The sequence below is a fragment of the Oratosquilla oratoria genome, chromosome 13 (assembly GCF_046742065.1).
Source record: "Oratosquilla oratoria isolate Oo_2021 chromosome 13, ASM4674206v1, whole genome shotgun sequence".
Classification (NCBI taxonomy): domain Eukaryota; kingdom Metazoa; phylum Arthropoda; class Malacostraca; order Stomatopoda; family Squillidae; genus Oratosquilla; species Oratosquilla oratoria.
This window is the reverse complement of record NC_134789.1, coordinates 463,760-487,980: the sequence shown is the minus strand read 5'-3', so window position 1 is coordinate 487,980 and position 24,221 is coordinate 463,760. Positions and strand designations below refer to the sequence as shown.

Sequence of the window (24,221 nt, the reverse complement as noted above, 5' to 3'; positions counted from 1 at the left end):
AACATGGAACATAAGAGAGGAAGAGTTTAAATGTATTTGAGATGAAATGCCTGAGAAGTATGGTAGGGGTTACTAGGCTAATTTTTTTTTTTTTTTTTTTAAATGCTCATAGAGTGACAAACCTAGTACAGTAGACACTTTCTATTTATATATAGTATGTATAATGCACGGGTCACATTACTACATACAGTGAAGCTGTATGGCAATAATAAAGACATAAGGAGAATGCAAGAGACCACAAGGCCCACACTATGCAGTTCCATTACATTCTGTAAGGGGAAATATATTGGTTATCAAGGTGAGGTAAGCTTTAGCATCTACCAAAGTCTGGATGTCGAATTAGGACAGTGTCTAGATTATTGTCAGTTGACCCATTAAACTCCGATGACAAGGTACTTGTCATTTGGTCAAATAAAACAAAAAAATCATAAAACACCAAAATGTTTGATCAAACACCAGAAAAATATGACGTCAGTCCTCGCTTCGCTGCGAGCGAAGCGAGGATTGACGTCATATTTTTCTGGTGTTTGATCAAACATTTTGGTGTTTTATGATTTTTTGTTTTATTTGACCAAATGACAAGACATCTTGTCATCGGAGTTGAATGGGTTAAGAGAGTGACACACATTGATTAGTATTTGCACACACTGTTCTTTTATCTAAGTTGTTCCAGATATCCAGTACTCTATGTGGGAAGCTATTTTTTTCAGATCTCTTCTATAGTTGTCCTTTTTGAGTTTTTCATGACCTCTTGTTTTTCCATTGTCATTTTTTAGTAAATCATTCCTATCAAGGATTTCAATCCCTTTCATGATTTTAAATATAGTCAGTGGATCACCTCTTTCTCTTCTCTGCTCCAGTGTTGGTAGCTCCAATTTCGATTATCTTTGTTCGTATGTCTTCTCCTTTTATGCAATGGGGGGACGGAGAGGGGGGGTCGCCGATTTAATGAAGCGGCCTTGCTGTGGATGTGCTGTGTCTTGCGACACTGCTTCTGACCCAGGGCAGTGGACAAGGTGCAGGGATGACCCGTCATCCAGGAGGTGCTAAGATAAGAGAGAGGGTGGAGGGGTGTGGAGTGTATTCAGGGATGGAATGGGTGGAAATGATTTTATGCCTTTTCCTTTTTGGCTACCTCCCTTGTTAATTTGGAAAGTGCTGGTACCAACTTTGTCATTGCTCTTTGTATTCTTTCTAATTTCCTTATATTCTTTTAAGTACTGGGTGTCCATAGTGTCACTGTGTATTCCAGTTTTGGTCTAATCAATGTAACTAATATTTTTTTAATGATTTCTTTATCCAAGTAGTCAAATGCCACTTTCATTGACCTTAATAGGTTGAAGGTTTCTCAGACTATTTTGTTTATATGTTTATCCGGTGTCATGTCTTTGCTGATTATTACTCCAAGGTCCCTTTCTGAGTGCACTTTTTTATTTCTTCACCAATTTTATAATTTTTTGAAATTCTGTTTTTACTTTTTCCAAACTCCATTATGTTACATTTTTTTATATTGAAGTTCACCTCCCACTTTTGAGTCCATTTCCAGATTTTGTCCAGGTCTGATTGCAATGAATCAGTCCTCTTCTGTTCTTACTTTTTTTTTCAATATTTTTGCATCATCTGTGAAGAATTTCATATAACATTCAACTCCTTCATCCATGTCATTTAAGTATATGGCAAACATTTCTCCCAGTCAGGAAGTCTTCCATCCATTCTAATAATTTACCTGCGATGCCACCTATTGATTCTAATTTTCTTATTAATTTCTTGTGTGGTACATTGTCAAATGCCTTTTGTAGGTCTAGATAGGCACAGTCTGCCCATCCATCCCTCTCTTGTATTCAGAGGTGGGCATTCCGAACAAATGTTCGCGAACCTTTATCTGCGGATTTGTTCGGACCGGCAAAATCCCGGATTTGGGTTTGGAGGTTCAGATTCGGACCGACGTCAAAAAAGATTCGGACTTCCGGGTTCGGAACGTCTTTTTTTCGTGAATCCGAACTTCCGTATCCCGGGAAAAATTCGAAAAAACGAAGACAACCAAACATTGGTTTTCAACTTTTCCGCGGCATACAGATGTGGTGACGCCTATGTTTCTGTAACAACTACAGACGCCTTTGACCATTAGCACTGTGTTTTACTTTATCGCTTCTCTCTACTTCTATTTCAGTATGGGCGTGTGTATTTACCTAGTTGTATTTTACGGGAAGGGGAGCTATGCTCGTGGGGTCCCGTCTTCATATCTCATTTTATCTAAACTATTTTTAAATTCATGTATTGTTTTTGCACACACCACTTTCTCATCTAACTTGTTCCAACTGTCTATTACTCTGTGAGGAAAGCTGTTCTTTTTCAAATCTCTTCTATAGCTGTCTTTTTTCTTTCCGTGTCCTCTTGTATTTCTGTCATCCCATTTTATCAGATTCTCTCTATCAGTAATTTCTATGCCTTTCATGATTCTGTAAATAGCTATCAAATCTCCTCTCTCTCTTCTTTGCTCTAGTGTCTGTAGTTTAAGTTTTTGTAGTCTCTCTTCATATGATAGTTTTGAGAGTGTTGGTGCCAATTTTGTAATTGCTCTTTGTATTCTTTCAAGTTTTTTTATACATTTTTTTGTACTTGGTGACCATATCGTTGCTGCATATTCCAATCTTGGTCTTATCAGGGTGATTAGGATTTTCCTCACCATTTCTTCATCCAGGTATGTAAATGCCACTTTGATTGTTCTTATTAAATTATAAGTTTCTCCAAAAATCTTATTTATATGTTTCTCAGGTGACATATTATTCATAACAATGACTCCCAGGTCCTTCTCATTTTCTACTTTTTTTATTCCTTCTTCTCCCAAATTATATGATCCTGTTATTCTGTTTTTGCTTTTTCCAAATTCCATTATACTACACTTTTTTGTATTGAACTCCATCTCCCACTTCCTACTCCATTCTTGTACTTTATTTAGATCTCTCTGTAGTGATTCACAATCTTCTTCAGTTTTCACTCTTTTCAGTAGTTTTGCATCATCTGCAAAGAAGCTCATATAGCTTTCAATTCCTTCATCCATATCATTAATATATATAGCAAACATTATTGGGGCCAGAACTGTTCCCTGCGGGACACCGCTTATTACTTCATTCCATTTTGAGTGCTGGTCTCTTATCACTACTCTCATTTTTCTTTCTTGCAAAAAGTCTTCCATCCAATTTAGCAATTTACCTTGTATTCCTCCTTCATATTCTAATTTCTTAAGCAACTTCTTATGTGGTACTTTGTCAAAAGCTTTTTTTAGGTCTAGAAATGCACAATCAGCCCATCCATCTCTTTCTTGTATTATATCTATTAGCCTTGAATAGAAACATATTAAATTGGTGACGCATGATCGTCCTTGTCTGAATCCAAATTGCCTTGGATTTAGTACGTTGTTTTTTTCCAAGTATTTTACCCATCTACTTTTGATAATTCTTTCACAAATTTTTGCTATTGTACTTGTTAGAGAGACTGGTCTATAGTTGGTAGGTTCTTCTTTATTTCCTCCTTTATATATAGGTACTATATTTGCTTTTTTCCAATCTTCTGGAACTTTTCCTTCTTTTAAGGAACTGCTTATTATGCTATGTATTTTGTCTGCCAGTTCATTCCTGCATTCTTTCAGAATCCAGTTTGCTATTTCATCTGGCCCATGTGATTTTCTGACATCAAAATTACCCAAGTGTGTCAATATTTCATTCTTTGTTACTTCTATTTCTTCCATAGGGGGGACTTTTCCTTTCCACTCAATCTCTTCAGGTTGTATATTTTCCCTTGTAAACACTGATTTAAAATGTTTGTTCATAATTTCTGCCATTTCCATTTCCTCAGTGTATTCAACTCCTTGTCTTAATTTCTCCAAGTATTGTTTGTTTTTCAGTTTATTGTTTACAAATCTGTAGAATAGTTTTGGTTGATCTTTACACTTTTCTATAACATCTTTTTCATGTTTTCTTTTTTCCTCTCTGCACTTTTGTACATATTCATTTCTATAACCAGTATATATTTTCCATTTTTCAGGTCTTCTGTCTTTTTTCCATCTGGTCCAGGCTTTATCTCTTTTGTCTTTTAACTCCCTACAACTTTTGTTGTACCAGCATTTTACATATTCTTTTTCTTGTTTTTGTCTTGGGACATACTTTTCCACTCCTTTTTTGTAAATTTTTGTCAAAATATTCCATTTCTCTTCCACTGATGTTTCTTCTTTGTATATTTCTTCCCAGTTTTCTTGTTGGAAGAATTCTCTTATTTTATCAAAGTTTGTTTTTTCATACATCATTCTTCCTTTTCTATATTGTTCATTTCTTTTCATATATTTTTCTTCATTAAGTTCCAGTTCAATCAATATGTGGTCGCTTTTACCTATTGGTGTTTTATATTCAATCTTGTCCACTATTCTAGGTTCAGATGTAATTATTAAGTCTAGTCTCGATGGTTCTTCTTCATTTCTATACCTAGTGTTCTCTTGTATCCATTGTGTCATTGAATGGTCAGTAATCATCTCAAGTAGAGCATTTCCCCATGAGTCATCACCACTCTTTACTGTCATTTCTTCCCAGCAGATTTCTTTGCAATTAAAGTCGCCCATCATAACTATTCTTCCTCCGTCTTCCATTATTTTAGTTAATGCTATCTTTGTGTCCTCTAACATACTTTTATGTTCACTCTCCTCCCATGAGGCTGTTTTCGGAGGCACATAATTGATCACACATTTTCTGCTCTTCTTATCTCGGTCTTCCACTTCATCTCTACTGTATTCTTTCCATATATGACACCTTTCACGTTTATATCCTTCTTAGTCAGGAACATAACTCCACCCCCTTGTTTTTTCTCTTTGTTTCTAATCCAATAATTGTATGCATCATGTCCTACACTGTTAGGTGGTAGTGGGCCTTTTAATTTTGTTTCTACAATTCCCATTATGTCCGGTTCTTTTTCTTTCAAATAATCATTCAGTTCATTCAATCCTGTTATCAATCCATCTATATTTGTGTAAGACGCTCTTAGTTTTCTGCCACTTCCATTGTGTTCTCTGTTTCCCTTATGTTTTTCTTTTGTATGTCGAACTGCTTTATTTTCATGTTCACTACTCTCCAATAGAATCTCTCTTTCTCTGACTCCGTTCTTTCCTCGTTTTTTGCCTTAGCTTCAAGTCTTTTCTGCTTTTCTGCCTCTCTTTCCTCCTTATTCATTTCTCTTTTTATCCATACCTTTTTATATTGATCATTTGTTGCTAGTTTCCCTGTTTTGGATAGAATTTTCTCTGCCGTTGTTTGTGACCTGAATTTAATCTTAATTGGTCTGGTCTTATCTGTACTATATTTTCCGAGTCTGAATTTTTCCTCAATTTCCTTTATAATTTCTGGTTCATCTTCCTGGACTAATTTTAATAAACTGCTTACTCTTTCATTTTCCTCCTTGATTCTTGCGGTTCTATCTGGGTTATGTTTCTCTTCCATTCCTAATATAATTATACATTTCTTTTTGTCAGCTAATTCTCTTACTATATTCTCCTTCTGTCTCATCACTTTAATAACTGAGTCTTCATTATGTTCTTTCAATTGCTGTTTGACTATGTCAGTGAATGAAACCTTATTCCCTTCTTGGGTTGTTCTCCAATTTTTAGCTTCTTTAGCTATTGTCTCTCTGTTTTCATTACTATTCTTCAATTTCTCATTCTCCTCCTTTACATTTCTTAACTGTCTTTTTAGGTCCTCTATTTCATCAGTTAAGTTTCTGTTTGCCTTCTCTAGTTGTTCCAACATTTCAATTCTCTGGAAAATGGAGTCAACATTACCTAACCTACTCACATCACACTCACCGCTGACAATGGATAAGTACGTGACATCCACACCGAGGTCAAGAAACCCAAGTGCTCAGTCTGACACACCAAGGTCCACGAACCCAAGCGGCCTCGCTGAGAGTAAATCTGACGCCAGCGATATCCAACTGCCAGAGTTTTCGAGTCCGGAGCTGATGCCTGGCACAAGTCGAGCCGAGGACATGGACATTGCCGACACCGAGGCCGAGCAAGCCGAGGGAGGTCATGGTTCCAGGAGGGAAAGGGACCTCTACAGAGTCTGGGACATTCTCAAGCCCTTCTTCAAGTGTGGTGTCGGCAGGGACGCCAGGTTTGCCCTCTGCACCAAGAAAAATTGCACTGCGAGGCTGAAGCTTCACAATAACACCAACAGCAACTTAAAGAAGCATTATGCCACCAAGCACCCTTTAGATAGTCCTGCCTTAAAAGCAGCCTTAGATGGCAGCAGCAAACATGGCCGCTCTGCTTCTGGTGGTGGTCGGGATGCCAAAAGCCTCAGGCAGGGCTGTATTGAGGAGGCTATGGCTGAGAGGTTTGACCAGCAGAAGGCCCTTGACCTGTTTTATGAGGCAAGTTTTACTTTTAACCCATTCAACTCCGATGACAAGATGTCTTGTCATTTGGTCAAATAAAACAAAAAATCATAAAACACCAAAATGTTTGATCAAACACCAGAAAAATATGACGTCAATCCTCGCTTCGCTCGCAGCGAAGCGAGGATTGACGTCATATTTTTCTGGTGTTTGATCAAACATTTTGGTGTTTTATGATTTTTTGTTTTATTTGACCAAATGACAAGACATCTTGTCATCGGAGTTGAATGGGTTAAAAGTTCTACTGTTTTAGTATGAAAATAATTTAATAAATTAATTAACTTAAATAAATAAAAATTTATAACAAAAATTTAACTTCAAATACTCACACATCTTTTTTATGTTTCAGTGGATTATCCGCGACATGCTGCCCACCATAACAACAGAGTCAGAGGCGCTCAGGGCCTTCCTCAACTACCTGAACCCTCAGTTCAAGCTGCCGTCCAGGAAAAAGCTTGGCGACGACATCAAGCATATGAGCGCCAGGGCCAAAAATGAGCTCACCTAGATCATGTCCAAGCAGGACTACCTGGCCACCACTGCCGACAGCTGGTCGAGCCACAACCGGGCCTTCATAGGCTCCACAGTCTCGTGGTTGGACAAGGCCACCCTGGAGAGGACGACTGCAGTCTTGGGCATGAAGGAGGTGAAGGAGAGCCAGACAGCTGAGTACTTGGCGAGGTCCTTGAGCAAGCTGCATGAGGACTTCAGCATCAGCAGCAGGATTCTCTGCACGACCACAGACAATGGCACAAACTATGTAAATGTATTTGTCAACTTTGCACAAGAGGGTCGTCATACAACCTGGCGAGGACAAGCCTAACAAAGAGCTGGCTGACGAGCCTCAGGTCATATCTATGGAGGAGGCCCTGGACCAGGCTGACGAAGCCGAGGTTAGCCTGCCTAAACACCAGAGGTGTGGTGCACACACTCTGAACCTCCTGGCGTCTGAGGATGTTTCCAAAGTGAATATAATAATTTTATTTTTTTAAATTTAATAAATTAATAATCTATAAATATTAAATAATTTATTATTCTTTTGGTGAAAACTAAAAAGATGTAAATTATTATTTATTATTTTTTAATTTGTGAATTGTAATAAAATATTAAATAATAAATATTTTTTTTTCAGGTCCCACAATGGAACCATGGCAGGAATATCTTCAGAAGGTCGGCTGCCAAGGCACAGTCTTTGTGGAATGCCCAGGGCCGCCGAACTGTCGCAGCCAACGAGATAAAGGATGCTATCGGCAAAAACCTTAAAGTCCCTGGTGCGACGAGGTGGAACTCCAGCTATGACAGCTATAAGATGCTTTCTGGCCTGCTACAGGACTTGGACACCCGTAGAAAGATCAATGATCTCTGTACCAGCATGCGCCCCAACCCGATCCCCGCCTTTGTTGACGAGGACAACGAGGTCATCGCCGAGTACGTCAAAGTTATGGCCCCGGTTGCCAATGCTTTGGACAAAATGCAGTCAGACCAGCATGCCTATATGGGGAACTTCCTTCCCAACTTGATGGTGCTCCAGAGGGACTTGAACTTGCTTAGGGACGACAACAGCATAAAGCATGCCAAGCCCCTCATCACCTACCTCCTGGGGACACAGGAGCACCATGGCAGAGACAAAAAGGGCTTCACTGAAAGGTAGATATTTTTAATATTTTAATATAATATAATAATAATAATAATATAATATAATTATATAAATAATAGAATATAATATTTTATAGTAATTGAAATGAAAAAAAAATATTAATAATCATTAATCAATAATTAAATTAACTCATATCTTAATCTTTTCAGGTTTCAACACATCTTTGAGGACCAGGAGAAGCTCCTTGCGACTGCCTTCCACCCCAGGTTCCGTCTAAAGATGGTCAAGTACATATGCAGGACAAATCCTGACTTGTACAACCTGGTGAGGGACAAGATGGTATCGGACCTTGTGGCCCAAATCAGGTCCAAGGAGGGGGATGTGGCCTCCGCCTCCAGCCAGCCCACCTCCAGGCCACAGTCTGTGGCCAGCCACACCAGCGAGCACGATGAGTTTGCCTTCGTTCTTGAGGACGAGGAGGAGCCTGTGGTGGTGGCCAACCTGGAGGAGGAGGTCGGCAAGGAAGTAGACACTTGGGGCGCCATTCTCGGCACAAGCATCATGAAGATCTCCACGGCAAACTTCCCCAAGGAGCACAGGCAGCACTGGGTGAACTGTTTCATCAAGTATAACACTCCCCTGGCCTCGTCTGCCTCAGCTGAACGACTCTTCAGCTTCGGCTCGGACATTCTGAGGCCAAAGCGAGCCACTCTGACCAATCTGAACTTTGAGAACCTGACCTTCATGAAGGGAAACTTGAAGTTGGTTAAGAGGGAGAGAGGGCCGACAAGTTAGAGTGAATCTGTGAAGAGTGAAGACTGAAGTGTTGTGAATTTTTGTTTTAAATGTTTTTACTGTTTTGTTTTGTGAACTTTTGTTTTTACTTTTTACTGTCTTGTATTAATAATTTGTTATTCTAGAAATAATTTGTTTAATAAATTATGTAGATATCTTAAAAACACTATTTTTTAATTGGAAAGCTTTAAATTTAGATTCGGAGAGAGTAAAATTTAGGTTTGGAAATGTTCGGAAGGTGAATTAAGGTTCGCTTTGCTATTTTTTAAAGATTCGGAGGTTCGCGGACAAATGTTCGGAATAAATGTTCACACCGAAATTTTGAAAATCGGGTTCGCTATTCGTATGTTCGGAACCCAAAACCGGCGAAGGTTCGGATTCGGAACCCAAAAAAAGGTTCGCGCGCCCACCTCTGCTTGTATTATATCTATTAGTCTTGAGTAGAAGCAGATCAGGTTTAGGGGAAAAGAAGATTATGACTAAAGCTAATTTAACAATTTTGAGCAGGATAATACAGAAACTACACATGATCTACGAAATAAATAATATTTGTGTAATACTTCTATACATTTCTATAAAAGGAAAATAATAATATATCAATTAACTTGTATAATTTTTTATGTACAAAACCTTCTCCCTGTCAAATAACCATAAAAGAATATGTGGATACACTAAGCAAGTGGAATCATAACAGCTGTTTTGAATAGTGCTTTATATACTATAATTGTCAGCATGCTTTCCTATATTCCCAAGAAGTACTTTTATTAGTCTAAATGTGTCTCTTTGGTTTATGGGTCTGTAAGAGATGAATTATTGCCATGGAGGGATTTAAAATTATGACAGATCACTGATTTTACATCCAACACAATTATCAAATCAAGTTTATTTACACAGATATTCAAAATAAAGCTACTTCAATGACATATGCAATGAATAAACCAACAGTGCATTAATTTTACATTCATTTTCATTCCTTCAGCCCAATTTTACAATTTTTTTTTTCCTTTGGCAAACACTAGCTGATTCTATTCTGATATGGAGTAGATATAGTGACAAAAAAACTGGGTCTCAATTGATTGAGAACCATATATTCTACTAAGTCTGTCCTGATATTCAATAAACTGTAAAGTTAGCCAAAACAAAATTTGTAAAGAGCATCGATGAGTTTAAGTGCCATAGTCCTTTAAGTGTTATATTATGAGGTACATAATCTTAACTGCAAAATTAAAAAATAACTGGCATTATATTCAACTTCTCATCCACAAATACCGATGAGATTCCTTTGTAATCAATGTATGGTATGGAAAAAGGCTACTTTACTAGAAGTTACATAAGTTTACAAGGTAAACTTTCATATCAAACAAGCTTAGTCAATATGACGAGACTAACTACATAAAGCAATAAGTTGAACAACATAACATGTAAATTAATGGGAGTATTCAGGGAACCACAAAGACTTTCTATGATTATGTTTTGATATTGATGCAAGTATACTTTAACCACACATGTGTGTACAATGTAACTCAATTACTGCATCTACCTTAAATCATCTTACTCAAGATCACAAACAAAAACATTCTTCCACAAAGGTTTGAATACTTAATGTAACTCAATAATCAAAATACGATATGTATGAAGACAAGATGAAATTATAATTTGTAAATGCATAAAGATATAACAAACTTTCCAGCTTGCTTAATCTGAGGTCTGTGTTTCAAAATATTTTCTAAAACTATCTCAAAAGAAATTAATGAAGATATTTCAGATAATTATTGTAATTAAAAAGTAGAATTACTGTACACATATGAATAAACCCATATTCATACAGTGCTTATTTATTCCACCTTTGCTGAAGTGGATTATCATAAATCCAGTTTTCACCAACAAGGCTAAACAATTTTGTATCCCAATCAAAATTATTTTCTTTTCTATATTTTGCTTCATTTCGTTGTTTTTGCTCTAAGTTAGTTTTTGCTCTTGTTGCTTGGTCTATCATATTAAACCTGAAAAGGAGATCTAAATTAATAACAATAATTAAAATAATAATCCATCTCTATATCAAAAGGTCTGAAAAGATCTAAATTAATAATAATAATTAAAATAATAATCCATCTCTATATCAAAAGGTCTCTTCCCCTCCATAAGGGGGGTAATCTGCCAAGGCATGTACCCATCCTTCACCCACCTCACACCCATTTCTTTTCCATTTTACCTTAGGTCCCTGTGGATCAAGGGCAATCCCTGATGTCCCCTGTTCACTACCTGGGTCAGATGTGATGCAGCAAGACATTGCACATCCACAGTAGGGCCCAACAGCTGAAGCTGGTTTACCCTCCACTACTTCATTACAAGGTTACCCTCCCTCATTGTCCACTCACAATTAATTACAGAAGAAAAGAAGAAATCCCTTTGGGCCACATCAATTTACATTTCATTCACAACCATTCCCTACTAACACTTATTTCTTCTTTTCTCCTTTCCCTCCTCAACAGACATTCCCCTTTTCACTCCATACATCCATCTCATTCCTGGTCTTCCCTTTAAATTTACTCTATCCATCTCTACCCTCCACACTATTTTTGCTGGTTTTTCTTCATTCTTTCCATATGCCAAACTATCCCAGTATTTTTTATCAACTCTTATCAGTTAGATCCCTTTCTACCTCCTCATTTCACATCCCATAGTGTTGTAGACACAATCACTTCACATAGACTTCTCTGTCTGTGTATCTGATACCTATTTGTCCTGGCACTTTTTATTCCCCCAAGAAATTTACTTGACTCCCTCACTCACCAGTGTCCTTCCACCCTGACTTCTCCATTCTGCCTTCACATTTTGCTTCTCTCTTCTTCTTGGACCTTTCATATGCTTTCCTAGTTCTACCTTACAACTAATCCACATATATTCACTTCTTCTCTTCTACCACCACTTATACCTCTTCATCCCAACATTCACTACCTTTCTTTCTGTGCTCTCCTAAACCATCTTTGCACACTTTGTCCCTTCCTTCTTGAAACCTACCCATTCTTCTACTCCTATTTTCCTTTTATCCCTCACCATTTCCCATACTTTTCTCAGCTTCTGATACTTTTTCTCCTTTTCCTTTTGCAATGAGTCAAGACATGCTTTGAATGGGCATCCACATTGTGGGAATGCATGTTTCCAGTCAGTGAATCAAAGTAACAATCATTATGAAGTGAAGAAATTAGTCCTGTTTTGTCTTCTCTTCTAATTTATGCTCTTGAGAAAATAATATTAGGTTGGTGACCTATTTCTTTCAGGAAGCCACTGCAGATGACAAAAATGAATTCATAGTAGGAACAAATGTGAAATCTATACCCATATATCAATGAATTCCCCTTAGAAATGAGACTAGCTGCTTTGCCTTTGACTTGAGTAGAGTAATGGGGAACAAGGTTGACCCATCATCCATAAAATGCTAAGATGGGAGGGGTGATGAACAGGTTTTGATGGGTGTGGACTGCGTATGGGTTCAGTGTATGCTTTGACTCAGCCAACCCCCTTCTAAAGAGAAGGCCTTTTGGTATGTATGTACATAAGAACATAAGAATGAAGGAGACTATAAGGCTTACACTATGTGGTTCCATGTTCATTACCACCTATCATCAGCCTATCCTTAGAGTTGTCTAACCTTTTCTTAAAACAATCAATAGTTTCAATGCTCATTACATGGTTACCAAGTCTATTCCATTTATTGATCACTCTAATGGTAAACCAGTTCTTGCCTATTTCCTTCTTAAATCTAAATTTGTCGAAGTTAAATCCATTACTATGGTGACCTTGTCTGCATTCCCCCTGTTAAAGCTGTTGATCCATTTGAATACCTCTATTGGATCATCCCACACTCTGTATCTTTCCTCAGCCTGTCCTCATAAGGTAAATTTTGAGCCCATATATAATTTTGGTCATTCTCCTCTGTATTGATTCTAGTATTTACCTAGTTGTACCTAGTTGTATTCAACCCGTCTGGGGTATTGGCTGCATGTTATTGTGGCAAAGTAGCATGCAGTTGATACTTTTGGGTCTATATGGGGCGCCCCTACGGACCAGAGCCACACATCATTTTGTTTGTAATAGAGGAAAACTCTGTTCATAGAGATATGATGACACTTTTATACTACGACTGTCCCTCCGTTATGCTGTCCCCCAACCCCTTCTTACTGTCCTGTACCACTTCTCTGAATATTCATTTCCTTTTTTTGCCTACCCTGTGGTGGGGGAAGAGAATGCTACCACCAAGTCTTTCCACTTGAGTCGTAAAAGGCGACAAAAAACGGGATGGGGGATGGGATTAGGAGTCCTACTACCTGTAGCCCCGAAAGGGGACATTCCTAAAAAAAAGTAAAGGCATAAGACGGTCTGGGAGTTTTCCAACAAGTACCCTAAGGTTTGGGTCTTTGAATGCGTGTGGATGTGGTACAGATGAGAGTAAAAGGGAAGAGATAGGCAGTATGTTTGTGAGAAGAAAGATGGATGTGCTGGCATTGAATGAAACTAAAATGAAAGGGAAGGGCAAGTTTGAGTTTGGGAGTGTAGCTGGGAGATACTAAGGAGTGAAGAGGGGATGAGGGAGAGAAGGGGTGGCTATACTAGTAAGTGAAAAGATAAGTTAATGTGTAGTGGAGTGGAAGGAGGTTTCTTCAAGGTTGATGTGGATGAAGGTGAAGCTGGGAAAGGAGATGTGGGTTTTTGTAAGTGCGTATGGGCCTGGGAGTGAGAAGAGCGTAGAGGAAAGGGAGGCTTTGTGGGTAGATATAAATGAGTGCATAGAGGGATTAGGGAGAAATGTCAATGTAGTTGTATTGGGAGACAATGTAGTTGTATTGGGAAACAAACCAATTGACGTAGTTATTGGGGAGTATGGAGTTCCAGGTAAAAATTGTAGTGGAGAATTGATGGTGATGTGTCTTGAGAGTTGATGATAGCAAATACAGTGTTTAGGAAGAAAGTCAAGCATAAATACACATGGGAGAGGGTGGTCGATGGAAGGGTGGCAGATGAGAGCATTAATGGACTATATAGTGGTGACCAGGAGTATGGTAGAAAGAGTTAAGGATGTACATGTTCTAAGGGGAGAAAGTGGGGGAATATCAGATCATTTTCTGGTGGAAGGTAAATTGAGAGTGGAGAATAGGTGGAGGAAGTGGAAAAGGGCAGGTAGGGGGGTACTTAGAGCGAACAGCTTAAATGAGAAAGAAAAGGAGAATGAGTATAAGAAGCTGAAAGAGGAGTGGGAGGGACTGAAGGATAGAGTAGAACTAGGAGTGGAGAAGGAATGGGGATGGTTCAAGGAGGGAGTCATAAGGTTTGCAAAGATGGTGTGTGGAACAAGGAGGGCGGGAGGAAATAGAAGGAAGGGTAGTGAGTGGTGGGATGAGGAAACAATGAAGGATGTAGAAGAGAAGAAGCAGGCATTCATAAATTGGCTACAAATTAGGACGAGGGAATCGTATGAGAGGTACAAAGTAAAGAGAAGGGAAGTTAAGCATAAGATAAAGGAAGCAAAGAGGAGAGCAGATGTGAAATGGGGTAAGAGTATGACAGAAAATTTTGAAAGTAATAAAAAGATGTTTTGGAAAGATTATTAAAAGAGGAAGAGGAAGCAAATCAAGAAGAGAAAAGGTAAAAGGTGCAGATGGAGAGATGATAATGGAAGAGAAGGCAGTGAGAGGAAGGTGGGCAGAGTATTTTAGGGAGTTGCTAAGTGTGAAGGAGAATAGGGAGGGAAAGGTAGTTGCAGTAGGAAGCGCTAAGAAAATGAGTGATGAGTGAGGAAAATGGAGGAGAAATAGGGAAAGATGAAGTGAAAGCAGCTGTTAAGATGATGAGAGGAGGTAAGGTGATGTAAGGGTTGGATGGATGCCATGTAGAATGTCTGAAGAAAGGAGGTACAGTTATGGTGGACTGGCTGGTGAGGTTATTTAATGTTTGTTTAAGAGAGGGTAGAGTGCCGGAGGACTGGAGGAGTACCTGTATAGTTCTGCTTTACAAGGAAAAGGGGGACAAGTGTGAGTGTAGTAGTTTCAGAGGGATTAGCTTGTTGAGTGTAGTTGGGAAGGCTTATGGGAGGGTCTTGATTGAGAGGATTAGGAGAGGAACAGAGGGAGTAATTGGTGAGGAACAGTGTGGGTTTAGGACAGGTAGGGGTTGTGTAGATCAGATTTTTGTGGTAAGACAGATATGTGAGAAAGCTATAGGAAAAGGTAAGGATGTTTTTTGGGCTTTTATGGATTTGGAAAAGGCTTACGACAGGGTAGACAGGAAGGCACTGTGGGAAGTATTCCAGATATATGGGATAGGAGGAAAGCTGTTAAGAGCAGTCAAGATTATTTACGAGAGTAGTAGAGCTTGTATTACGATTAGAAATGGAGAGAGTGAATAGTTTGAGGTAAAGGTGGGACTTGGTCAGGGATGTGTTATGTCGCCCTGGTTGTTCAATCTTTACATGGATGGGGTGGTGCAAGAGGTGAATACAAGGGTAGTGGGTGAGGGGTTGGAGATGGTTAAAGAAAATGGAGAAAAGTGGGAAATAAGCCAGTTGTTGTTTGCTGATGACACTGCGCTTGTAGCAGGATCAGAGGAGGGATTGAGGAAGTTGGTGACAGAGATTGAGAAGGTGTGTGAAAGAAGGAAGCTGAAGATAAATGTGGGTAAAAGTGTGATGAGATGTACAAGGGGAGAGAGTGACAGCAGGCTGGAAGTGAGCATTAAGGGTGAGAGACTAGAGGAAGTGGATAGTTTTAGATGCGAATGTGACAGGAAAGGGAGGAGTGGGGGTGGCAGTAGAAGTTAGATTGAGAGAAGTGAGTAAATGCCTTGGTGGATTAAAAAGGGTAATGAGAAATAGACATCTGGGAATGGATGCTAAGAGGAGATTATATGAAGGAGTGATTGTGCCAACAGCAATGTACGGGGCAGAAACATGGAACATAAGAGAGGAAGGGAGGAGTTTGAATGTGTTTGAGATGAAATGTCTGAGAAGTATGATAGGGGTTACTAGGCTAGAGTGAGAAATGAGGAGGTGAGGAGGAGAACAGTGGTGGAAAGGGAGTTTGGAGATAGGGTTGATGAAAGAGTATTAGGATGGTTTGGACACATGGAAAGAATGAGTGAAGATTAGTAAAAGAGGTGTGAAAGGTAGAGGTGGAAGGAGTGAATATGAGGGGGTGTCCCACGATGAGATGGATGGATGGGGTGAAAGGGGCTTTACAAAAGAGAGGAATGTCTGTTGAGGAAAGATGGGAGAGGACAGAAGATAGGGGTGAATGGAGAAGGGTTGTGTATGGATGATGTTGTGATGCATGAGGGGGAGTGGGTGGAGGATGGGGGATGAGGAAGTATGTATGAGAAAAAATTTGACGTAGCCCGAAGGGATTTCTCCCCATCTTCTCCTTTTCTGCATGAGGGGACAGAGAAGGGAGGTCGTCGAATTTATGAAGTGGCCTTGCTGTGGATGTGCTGTGTTTTGCGACACTGCCTCTGACCCAGGGCAGTGGACAGGATGCAGGGATGACCCGTCATCTAGGAGGTGCCAAGATAAGAGGGAGGGAGGAGGGTGGAGGGGAGTGGAATATGTAGGGAATGGAATGAGTGGGAGTGGTTTCTATGTCTTTTTCTTTTTTACTAACCCCCGTGTAAGGGGGAAAAAGCCTTTGGTATATGTATTTTACGGGATGAGAGCTATGCTTGTACATACATACATATACCAAGGCTTTTTCCCCCTTCCAAGGGAGGTAGCCAAAAAGGGAAAGGCATAAAAAATTCTCCCACCCATTTCATCCCTAGATACACTCCACACCCCTCCCACCCTCCCTCTCATCTGAGCACCTCCTGGATGACGGGTCATCCCTGCACCCTGCCCACCACCCTGGGTCAGAAGCAGTGTCGCAAGACACAGTACATCTACAGCAAGGTCGCTTCATTTAATCAACGACCCCCTCTCTCCGTCCCCCTCTGCATATAAGGCGAGGACGGGGAGAAATCCCTTCGGGCTGCGTCAAAATTTACTCACACATACTACCCCGGCCCCCACCCCCCCCGCCTATTCCTCCTCATGCAGTCACAACATCATCCATATACAACCATTCTCCACTCACCTCTGTCTTCCGTCCTCTCCCTTCCTTCCTCAACAGACATTCCCCTCTTCCCCAAAGCCCCCTTCACCCCATCCATCCACCTCATCCTAGGACGTCCCCTCATGTTCACTCCCTCCACATCTGCCTTCCATACCTCTTTTACTAGTCTTTCTTCACTCATTCTTTTCATGTGTCCAAACCATCCTAATATTCTTTCATCAACCCTATCTCCCAAATCCTTTTTCACCCCTGTTCTCCTCCTCACCTCCTCATTTCTCACTCTATCCAGCCTAGTAACCCCCACCATACTTCTCAGACACCTCATCTCAAACACATTCAAACTCCTTCTCTCTTCTTCTCTTATATTCCACGTTTCTGCCCCATACAGTGCTGTTGGCACAATCACTCCTTCATACAGTCTCCTCTTCGCATCCATTCCCAAATGTCTATTCCTCATTACACTCTTTAAACCACCAAGGCATTTACTCGCTTCTCTCAATCTACATTCTACCTCCACCTTCACTCCACCTTTTCCTGCTACACTTGCACCCAAGTATCTAAAACTATCCACTTCCTCCAGTCGCTCTCCCTTAATGTTCACTTCCAGTCTACTGCCACTTTCACCCCTTGTACATCTCATCACCTTACTTTTACCCACATTTATCTTTAGCTTTCTTCTATCACATACTCTCCCAAACTCTGCCACCAGCTTCCTCAATCCCTCCTCTGACCCTGCCACAAGCGCAGTGTCGTCCGCAAACAACAGCTGGCTCACCTCCCACTTTTCTCCATTTTCTTTAACCATCTCCAATCCCTGACCCTTGTAGTGACCCTTTTCATATCTCTCCACATCCAGTTTATTCTTAAAATCGTGTATAGTTTTGGCATTCACTGTTTCTCTGTTTAGTTTGTTTCAGACATCAATCACTACGTGGGAAGCTATTCTTTTTCAGGTCTCTTCTATAAGTGTCCTTTAGTTTCTTTTCATGTCCTCTTGTTTCTCTTCTGTCCCACTTTAATAAGTCATCTCTATCGAGAATTTCCATCCCTTTCATAATTCTGTAAATGGTCAATACATCACCTCTTTCTCTTCTCTGTTCTACTGTTGACAGATGTAATTTCTCCAATCTTTGTTCATGTGTCAGTTTTGACAGTGTAGATGTAGGAAAGGGGGACAAGTGTGAGTGTAGTAGTTACAGAGGGATCAGCTTGTTGAGTGTAGTTGGGAAGGCTTATGGGAGGGTCTTGATTGAGAGGATTAGGAGAGGAACAGAGGGAGTAATTGGTGAGGAACAGTGTGGTTTTAGGACAGGTAGGGGATGTGTAGATCAGATTTTTGTGGTAAGGCAGATATGTGAGAAAGCTATAGGAAAAGGTAAGGATGTTTTTTGGGCTTTTATGGATTTGGAAAAGGCTTACGACAGGGTAGACAGGAAGGCACTGTGGGAAGTATTCCAGATATATGGGATAGGAGGAAAGCTGTTAAGAGCAGTCAAGAGTTTTTATGAGAGTAGTAGAGCTTGCATTAGGAATAGAAATGGAGAGAGTGAATGGTTTGAGGTAAAAGTGGGACTTGGTCAGGGATGTGTTATGTCGCCCTGGCTGTTCAATCTTTACATGGATGGGGTGGTGCGAGAGGTTGAATGCAAGGGTAGTGGGTGAGGGGTTGGAGATGATTAAAGAAAATGGAGAAAAGTGGGAGGCAAGCCAGCTGTTGTTTGCTGACGACACTGCGCTTGTAGCAGGATCAGAGGAGGGATTGAGGAAGTTAGTGACAGAGTTTAAGAAGGTGTGTGAAAGAAGGAAGCTGAAGATAAATGTGGGCAAAAGTAAGGTGATGAGATGTACAAGGGGAGAGAGTGACAGTAGGCTGGAAGTGAGCATTAAAGGTGAGAAACTGGAGGAAGTGGATATTTTTAGATACTTGGGTGCAAATGTGACAGGAAAGGGAGGAGTGGGGGTGGAGGTAGAATGTATATTGAGAGAAGCAAGTAAATGCCTTGGTGGATTAAAAAGTGTAATGAGAAATAGACATCTGGGAATGGATGCTAAGAGGAGGATATATGAAGGAGTGATTGTGCCAACAGCAATGTACGGGGCAGAAACATGGAACATAAGAGAGGAAGAGAGGAGGAGTTTGAATGTGTTTGAGATGAAATGTCTGAGAAGTATGATAGGGGTTACTAGGCTAGATAGAGTTAGGAATGAGGAGGTGAGGAGGAGAACAGGGTTGGAAAGGGAGCTGGGAGATAGGGTTGACGAAAGAGCATTAGGATAGTTTAGACACATGGAAAGAATGAGTGAAGAAAGATTAGTAAAGGAAGTGTGGAAGGTGGAGGTGGAAGGAGTGAATATGAGGGGGTGTCCTAGGATGAGATGGATGGATGGGGTGAAAGGGGCTTTACAAAAGAGAGGAATGTCTGTGGATGAAGGACGGGAGAGGACAGAAGATAGGGGTGAATGGAGAAGGGTTGTGTATAGATGAGGCTGTGATGCATGAGGGGGAGTGGGTGGGGAATGGGGAGTGAGGAAATATGAATGAAAAAAAAAAATTGAAGCAGCCCGAAGGGATTTCTCCCCGTCTTCTCCTTTTCCGCATGAGGGGACAGAGAGGGGGGTTGCCAAATTTATGAAGCGGCATTGCTGTGGATGTGCTGTGTCTTGCAACACTGCTTCTGAACCGGGGCAGTGGACAGGATGCAGGGATGACCCGTCATCCAGGAGGGAGGGAGGGAGGGAGGAGGGTGGAGGGGAGTGGAATGTATGGGAAATGAAATGGGTGGGAGTGATTTCTATGCATTTTTCTTTTTGGCTACCCCCTGTGCAAGGGGGAAAAAGCCTTTGGTATATGTATGTAGGTGCCATTTTTATCACTGCTCTTTCTAATTTTCTTATGTTCTTTGTGCTGGGTGCCCATAATGTTGCGGCATATTCTAGTTTAGGTCTTACCAATGTAACAACTATTTTTTTTAACCATCTCCTTATCTATATAATCGATGGCCACTTTCATTGATCTTAGTAGGTTAAAAGTCTCTCCAAATAATTTATTGACATGTTTATCAGGTGTAAAGTCACTTGAGATGATTACTCCCAGGTCCCTTTCTGAATTGACTTTTTTGACTTCTTTGTATCTAATTTTATAATGACCCGATACTCTATTTTTGCTTTTTCCAAATTCCATTATGCTACATTTCTAGATGTTGAAGTTCATCTCACATTTCTGACTCCATTCCCATATTTTGTCTAGGTCTTCTTGTAACGATGTATAATTTTCTTCCGTTTTTACTCTCAAGTAATTTGGCATCATCAGCAAAGAAGTTCATGTAACAATTTACTCCCTCATCCATATCATTTATATATATGGCAAACATTAAAGGAGCCAATACAGAGCCCTGTGGGATGCCACTTTTCACATCCTCCCAGTTCGAATTCTTGTCTTAGAAGTACCACTCTCATTTTTCTTCCAATTAAGAAATCTTTCATCCATTCCAGCAGTTTACCTTGTATTCCTCTTATTATTTCAATTTTTCTTATAATTTTTTTATGTGGTACCTTATCGAATGCCTTCTGCCAATCCAAGAAGGTGCAATCTACCCAGCCATCTCTTTCTGTATTATCTCAATTAATCTTGAGTAAAAGCAAATTAGGTTTGTGGTACACGGTCTTCCACTTCTAAAGCCAAATTGTTTAGGGTTTACTATTCTATTTTCTTCCAAGTGTTTGGTCCATTTATTTCTCATGACTTTTTCACATATTTTTGCTACCGTGCTTGTAAAGGATACCAGTCTGAAATTTGTAGGATCTTCCCTATTTCGTCCTTTATATATTGGTACTATGTTTGCATCTTTCCAATCTTGTGGTACCTTTCCTTCTTTGAGTGAGGAGTATATTATCTTGTCTAGTTTGTCTGTCAGCCTATACACTTTTTCAGTATCCAATTAGCAATTCTGTCTGGTCCGTGCAATTTCCTGATATCTAGATTTTTTATTTGATCTCTTATTTCTTTTTGTGTTACCTTTATTTCCTTCAATTTGGGTGATCTTTCTTGTTTTCTATCCTCCCAAAATTGTGAGCTCTCAATTGTAAAAACGGACCTGAAATGTCTGATCATGACTTCTGCCATTTCTGTGTCATCTATATATTCTTTATCTCCTTCATGCAATTTCACTATTTCATGTTTATCCTTTAGTTTTTCATTTATATATCTGTAAAAGAGTTTAGGTTGATCCTTACATTTGTCTATAATATCTTTTTCATAATTTCTTTTTCCTTTCCTGCATATATTCACATATTCATTCCTAAGTTTTATATATGTTTGCCATTTGGATGTTTATTTGTCTTTTTTCCATCTTTTCCAGGCTTTGTCTCTTCTGATTCTAGCCTCACTGCACCTTTTGTTATACCAACACTTTATATAAATCTCTTTTTGTTTCTTTTTTGGTATATATTTGTCAATTCCTTCCTTGTACTTTTCTTTGAATATATTCCATTTGTCTTCCATCTTTGTTTCCTCTTTAGAGAATTTGTCCCAGTTAGTGTTTTGGAAAAATGTTCTTAGTTCTTCAAAATCCATTTTGTTGTATATCAATCTTCCTTCTCTATGCTTATCATTCCTACCTACATTTTTCTGTTCTTTTAATTCAAACTCTATTAGTATGTGGTCACTCTTTCCAATTGGTGTTTTATACTCCATTTTGTTCACAATATCTGGTTCAGAAGTTAATATTAAGTCTAGTTTCGACAGTTCCTCATTGTTTCTATATCTAGTATTTTCCTTAACCCATTGTATTAGGGTGTATTCGATGGTCATATCTAGTAGGATGTTGCTCCAATGATCTTCTCCCCCTTTAACTATCCTTTCTTTCCAGATTATAGCCTTTGCATTAAAATTGCCCATGATTACTACGTTTCCATCCTCTTTCAGTAACTTATTTAGCACATTCATTGTGTCTTCCAGTAATTTAGAATGTTTGCTCTCCGACCAAGCCTGTGTCTTTGGTGGTACATACACTACTACAAATTTTCTGCTTTTCATCTTTTTGTTTACAATTTTGAAAATAATCAATTCTACTTTGCCTTGGCCTTCATTTATCTTTGTCACATTTAGAACCTTTTTGGTCAATATCATGACACTTCCTCCCTGCTTGTATGTTCTATTTTTTACCCAGTGGTTGTATAGTCCTTGTCCCACTATGCTTGTTGATATAGTTCCTTTCAGTTTCGTCTCCACAATTCCCATATCTGGTTTTTCCATTTCCAGATAGTCATTTAGTTAATTGATTCCAGAGATCATGCCATCGATATTTGTGTATGCCACTTTTAGTTTCATATTATCCTTTATTTTTTGGTTTAAGTTTCCATTTTTTTTATGTACAATTTTTTCAGTCTCAAGTCCAGCACTCTCAAAAAAACTCGTTTTTTCCGTCTCTGTTCTTTTCTCATTTCTGTCATTGGCTTAAATTCTGAGAGCTTTGTCTTTCTCTTTTTCCTCATCACTCATTTCCTTTTGTATCCATATATGTTTGAATTTCTCGCTGTTTGCCAACTTAACTGCTCACGGTAATATCTCCTCTGCTATCATTTGAGTTCTTGGTTTTATTTTCAGCGATCTATGTTGTTTTTCTTTTGAATATTTGCCTATCTTGTGGATTTCATCAATTTCTTTATTGAAATTTTGTCCTTCATCCTATATTTCTTTCAAAATTTCCTTAGCTATTTCCTTCTCCTCCTTTTCTCTCTGACAAACCATGTTTTTCCTGGATACCATGGACTACAATGCACTTACCTTTGTCAACTGAAGCTCTCACCCAATTTTCCTTTTCTTTAATCACTTTCATAACTGTTTCTTTTGTATTTAACTCAATCTGTTTTTGTAATATTTCACTAAAGGATATTTTTTCATTTTCCTGTTCTTGTTTCCATTGATTTTTTATTTCAGCGAGGTCTATTTCTTCAATTGACTCTTCCATCTTTCCAGTTACTACTTGTAATTGTTCTTTGACCTCCTTTTTCAGTTCTTCATTTTTATTTTTGTCCTCATTTTTCATTCTTTCATTTTCTCTTTTTAGGATTTCAATTTCACTCTTTAGGTCACCCAATTCTTTAATTGTTTGCTCATTACTCTTACGCAAAGTAACTAATAGTGAATTCATATCCATGCTGTAGGACGGAGACCAAAATTACACTGCATAGTCAAGGATGGATCTAACTAATGCCAGATAGAGGTTTTATTTGTAACCATCCTAGCAATGAAACCTGCTATATTCCTGGTGCTAATGCACTGTTTTCTGGATTTAGGGTCAGGATTCACTAGAATTCCCAAGTCTCTCTTGCACTCAGTTTTCTCAGTTTAGGTAAATGCAAGGGTAATGGGTCGGGGATTGGAGATAGTGAAAGAAAATGTAGAAAAGTGGGAGATAAGCCAGTTGTTGTTTGCTGATGACACTGTGCTTGTAGCAGGATCAGAGGAGGGATTAAGGAAGTTAGTAACAGAGTTTGGGAAGGCATGTGAAAGAAGGAAGCTGAAGATAAATGTGGGTAAAAGTAAGGTGATGAGATATACAAAGGGAGAAAGTGGTAACTGACTAGAAGTGAGTATTAAGGGAGAGAGACTGGAAGAAGTGGATAGTTTAAGATACTTGGGTGTGAATATGGTGGGAAAGGGAGCGTTAGTATTCAATCTTATTGTTTTGGGGGGAATAAGTTTATTTTGTGCATTCAAAATTGAAGCAGGTTACTGTACATTTTATCCAGATCCCTGTCTATGCTGTTGTCCTCACACTTGTGAGCAACCTCACCCAAGGTTCACATACCACCCTCCATGACAGGATCTTGGTCTGGACACCTGGCTGCATTAATGACATCTGGGCTGACTGCACACCCCACCCTGTCACAGTCCTCTGGGCCAGCTTTGCACGTGACCAACTGTCCTAAATATTTTTTCAGATTTTCAAAATTGGTTCTCCTGATGTCAGGTACTAGAATGTTATTTGTACTATTTAATTCTTCCCATACAATATCAAATCTTATTTCTTGATGATTGCTGCAGCCTAGACTATCTCCCACTTTTACATTTCTCATTAGATCTTCATTTTTAGTTGAGAGTATTCTCTCCCCTCATAGGATCAGTAATAATTTGTTTTAGGAAATGACTTGTATCACATCTAAAAAAATTTGCACTTCTTGATCTACTAAATTTCTGAGTCAATGTAAAGTATTTGTACATGTATGTACATGTGCATGTATAAATACATTCATGGACTACCAAACTGTTTCATCTCCATCTATCTACCTAA

General features: G+C 39.2%; 2 protein-coding genes across 5 annotated transcripts in view; one reads left to right on the top strand and one right to left on the bottom strand.

Moving 5' to 3' along the window:
- The first annotated feature begins 7,182 nt into the window (after window positions 1–7,182).
- LOC143032292 (uncharacterized) lies at window positions 7,183–9,237 on the top strand. The gene is made up of 3 exons (XM_076196772.1): window positions 7,183–7,403; window positions 7,571–8,085; window positions 8,245–9,237. Exons 1-3 carry the CDS (start codon window positions 7,203–7,205, stop codon window positions 8,828–8,830), a joined length of 1,302 nt encoding a protein of 433 aa, XP_076052887.1. The 5' UTR covers window positions 7,183–7,202; the 3' UTR covers window positions 8,831–9,237.
- Window positions 9,238–9,448: 211 nt separating this feature from the next.
- LOC143032291 (oxysterol-binding protein-related protein 9) overlaps window positions 9,449–24,221 on the bottom strand; it is a 103,593-nt gene continuing 88,820 nt past the window's right edge. For 3 of the 4 annotated variants that reach the window (XM_076196767.1, XM_076196770.1, XM_076196771.1), the window contains one exon: window positions 9,450–10,833. In XM_076196767.1, the coding sequence (XP_076052882.1) occupies window positions 10,662–10,833 (172 nt within the window). In that variant the 3' untranslated portion in view covers window positions 9,450–10,661. Of the gene's footprint in view, window positions 10,834–24,221 lie in introns of all 4 variants that reach the window. The other variant, XM_076196769.1, reaches the window with a different exon arrangement.

What these genes read in the sequence shown, in the direction of transcription:
- LOC143032292 (XM_076196772.1), top strand. Translation starts at nt 7,203, where the DNA reads ATGTATTTGTCAACTTTGCACAAGAGGGTCGTCATACAACCTGGCGAG. An exon ending in CGTCTGAGGATGTTTCCAAA is followed by an intron (nt 7,404 to 7,570) that starts GTGAATATAATA and finishes TTTTTTTTTCAG; the next exon opens with GTCCCACAATGGAACCATGG. An exon ending in AAAAAGGGCTTCACTGAAAG is followed by an intron (nt 8,086 to 8,244) that starts GTAGATATTTTT and finishes TAATCTTTTCAG; the next exon opens with GTTTCAACACATCTTTGAGG.